At 58.6% G+C, this 1617-nt stretch overlaps 1 protein-coding gene across 1 annotated transcript in view; it reads right to left on the bottom strand.

Moving 5' to 3' along the window:
- CHC_T00007489001 (hypothetical protein) overlaps window positions 1-1535 on the bottom strand; it is a 4770-nt gene extending 3235 nt beyond the window's left edge. The window contains exons 1-3 of the mRNA XM_005711088.1: window positions 1356-1535; window positions 768-1232; window positions 103-602 (exon numbers count right to left, since the gene is read on the bottom strand). Coding sequence (XP_005711145.1) covers window positions 103-602; window positions 768-1232; window positions 1356-1535 — 1145 coding nt within the window. The remainder of the gene's footprint in view (window positions 1-102; window positions 603-767; window positions 1233-1355) is intronic.
- Window positions 1536-1617: the final 82 nt, after the last annotated feature.

The following is a 1617-nucleotide window of genomic DNA, read 5'->3' as shown; positions in this document are numbered from 1 at the left end:
ATAATGGACACCAATTCACCATCATTGACTGTAAGTTTAATGTTAGTGAGGACGGTGGTCAGACCGTGGCTGTCGTGTATCTCAGGTTGCGCATGCGAAAACTGTGCGCGATACACATTAAGGCGTGTATGTGTAGGAAGCTCCTCGAGGAGCGTAGTGCCATCTACCTTAGTATGATTTGAACTTGTGTCCTCGGACATGCTACAGTGTTGCTGTTCAACATCTAAACGCATATGCGAGGGCAGAGCGGGAAGTTCCGACAGTGCGAAAAACCCATCAAATCGTCTGCCTGACACAATAGCCTCTGCCAAAGACAGCCAACCGAGTGGCATGACAAAGAGAACTTGGGAGAGGGTTGCGAAATATGACAGCGTACTGAAGACGAGGCCCGGGGAAAGGGGGTTATTGAAAATGAGGGTATAGGAGGCAAACGTTACGAGGACGACAATTTGCGGGGCGGCAAAAAACAATGCAGCATTCAGAGCGCGAACGACTCCCTGAAGCTTCAAGTGGCGGACCTCGACACCTCTGAGAGTGCGGACAAGATTGAGGAAATGAGACTCCCAAGCGGATAGCTTAATGGTGCGAATGCCCGAAAGGACCTCGCCCATGGTTTGTATGCGAAAGTCGGCTTCCTTTGTGATGCGTGTGCGGGTGCGACAAACAAAGCGGGAAAACCAAATCTGGGTGGGGATGAGCAAGACCAAGACGGCCATGCCGAGAAGAGCCGAGACGCCGAGGTCAATAACTAGAAGCACTCCGATGACAGTGATCTCGATGAAACCAAACCAGCAGCCATGAAAGTAGGTGTAGGCATCGACGATGCGTTGCGTATCGTTGACGAGCAAGTTGCCAATTTCGCCCTCGGACGTGTTCGACCGAGCACGCGGAGACAAGCGAAGCATCTTGCGAAAGATTTCGGCCTGTAGAGCGGCGCGCGCGCGCCAACCCTCGCGGACGGTGTACGCGTAAAAGTTGTGCGAGGCGATGCTCATGAGGATGCTGGTCAGGGCAAGGGCGACGGCGACGGGGAGGTAGGCATACCGCGAGACGGCGGGCGGGGGGTCTGCGGAGGCGAGGGTGACGCGGGTGACGAGGACACGGATGGCGAACGCTTGTCCGACGGCGGCGGCCAGCCAGACGGGCTTGAAGCAGGCGGCGAGGGCGAACCGGCGGAAGGTGACGGGGATGAGAGCGCGGATGGATCGGGAGACGCAGCGGGCGGGGACGCGCTCGGCGAGACGTAAGAAGGGGGGGAGAGCGGGGTTGGGCTGGTTTAGTTGTTCAGCGACTGGGGATGGAGAGGAATCGCGCAGGGCGAGATGACGGAAGGAGGTGTAGAAAATGGGGGCGACCGTGGCGGTCTGGTCTGAGGGTGCCAGCGGGGGGAGGTCGTCCTGCTGGAGAGCGATGGCTGTGCCTCTCGCTATAAGGGGATAGATCCAGAGGAAGAAGAGCTTGCTAAGGACGGAGGCGTCGCGCTCTGCGCGGGGCGCCAGTTCAGGAGGTGTGGCGGTGCGGCGGCGGCGGAGCATGACACTTATGGGGGCCGGGAAGGGGGTTGGGAGTGGGTCGGATAGTGGGGGGGCTGTTGGGAGGAGGATTTTGGGCGGGCGG

This window comes from Chondrus crispus, genomic scaffold (assembly GCF_000350225.1).
Source record: "Chondrus crispus Stackhouse genomic scaffold, scaffold_76, whole genome shotgun sequence".
Lineage (NCBI taxonomy): Eukaryota > Rhodophyta > Florideophyceae > Gigartinales > Gigartinaceae > Chondrus > Chondrus crispus.
This window is presented reverse-complemented; position numbering and strand designations above follow the sequence as displayed.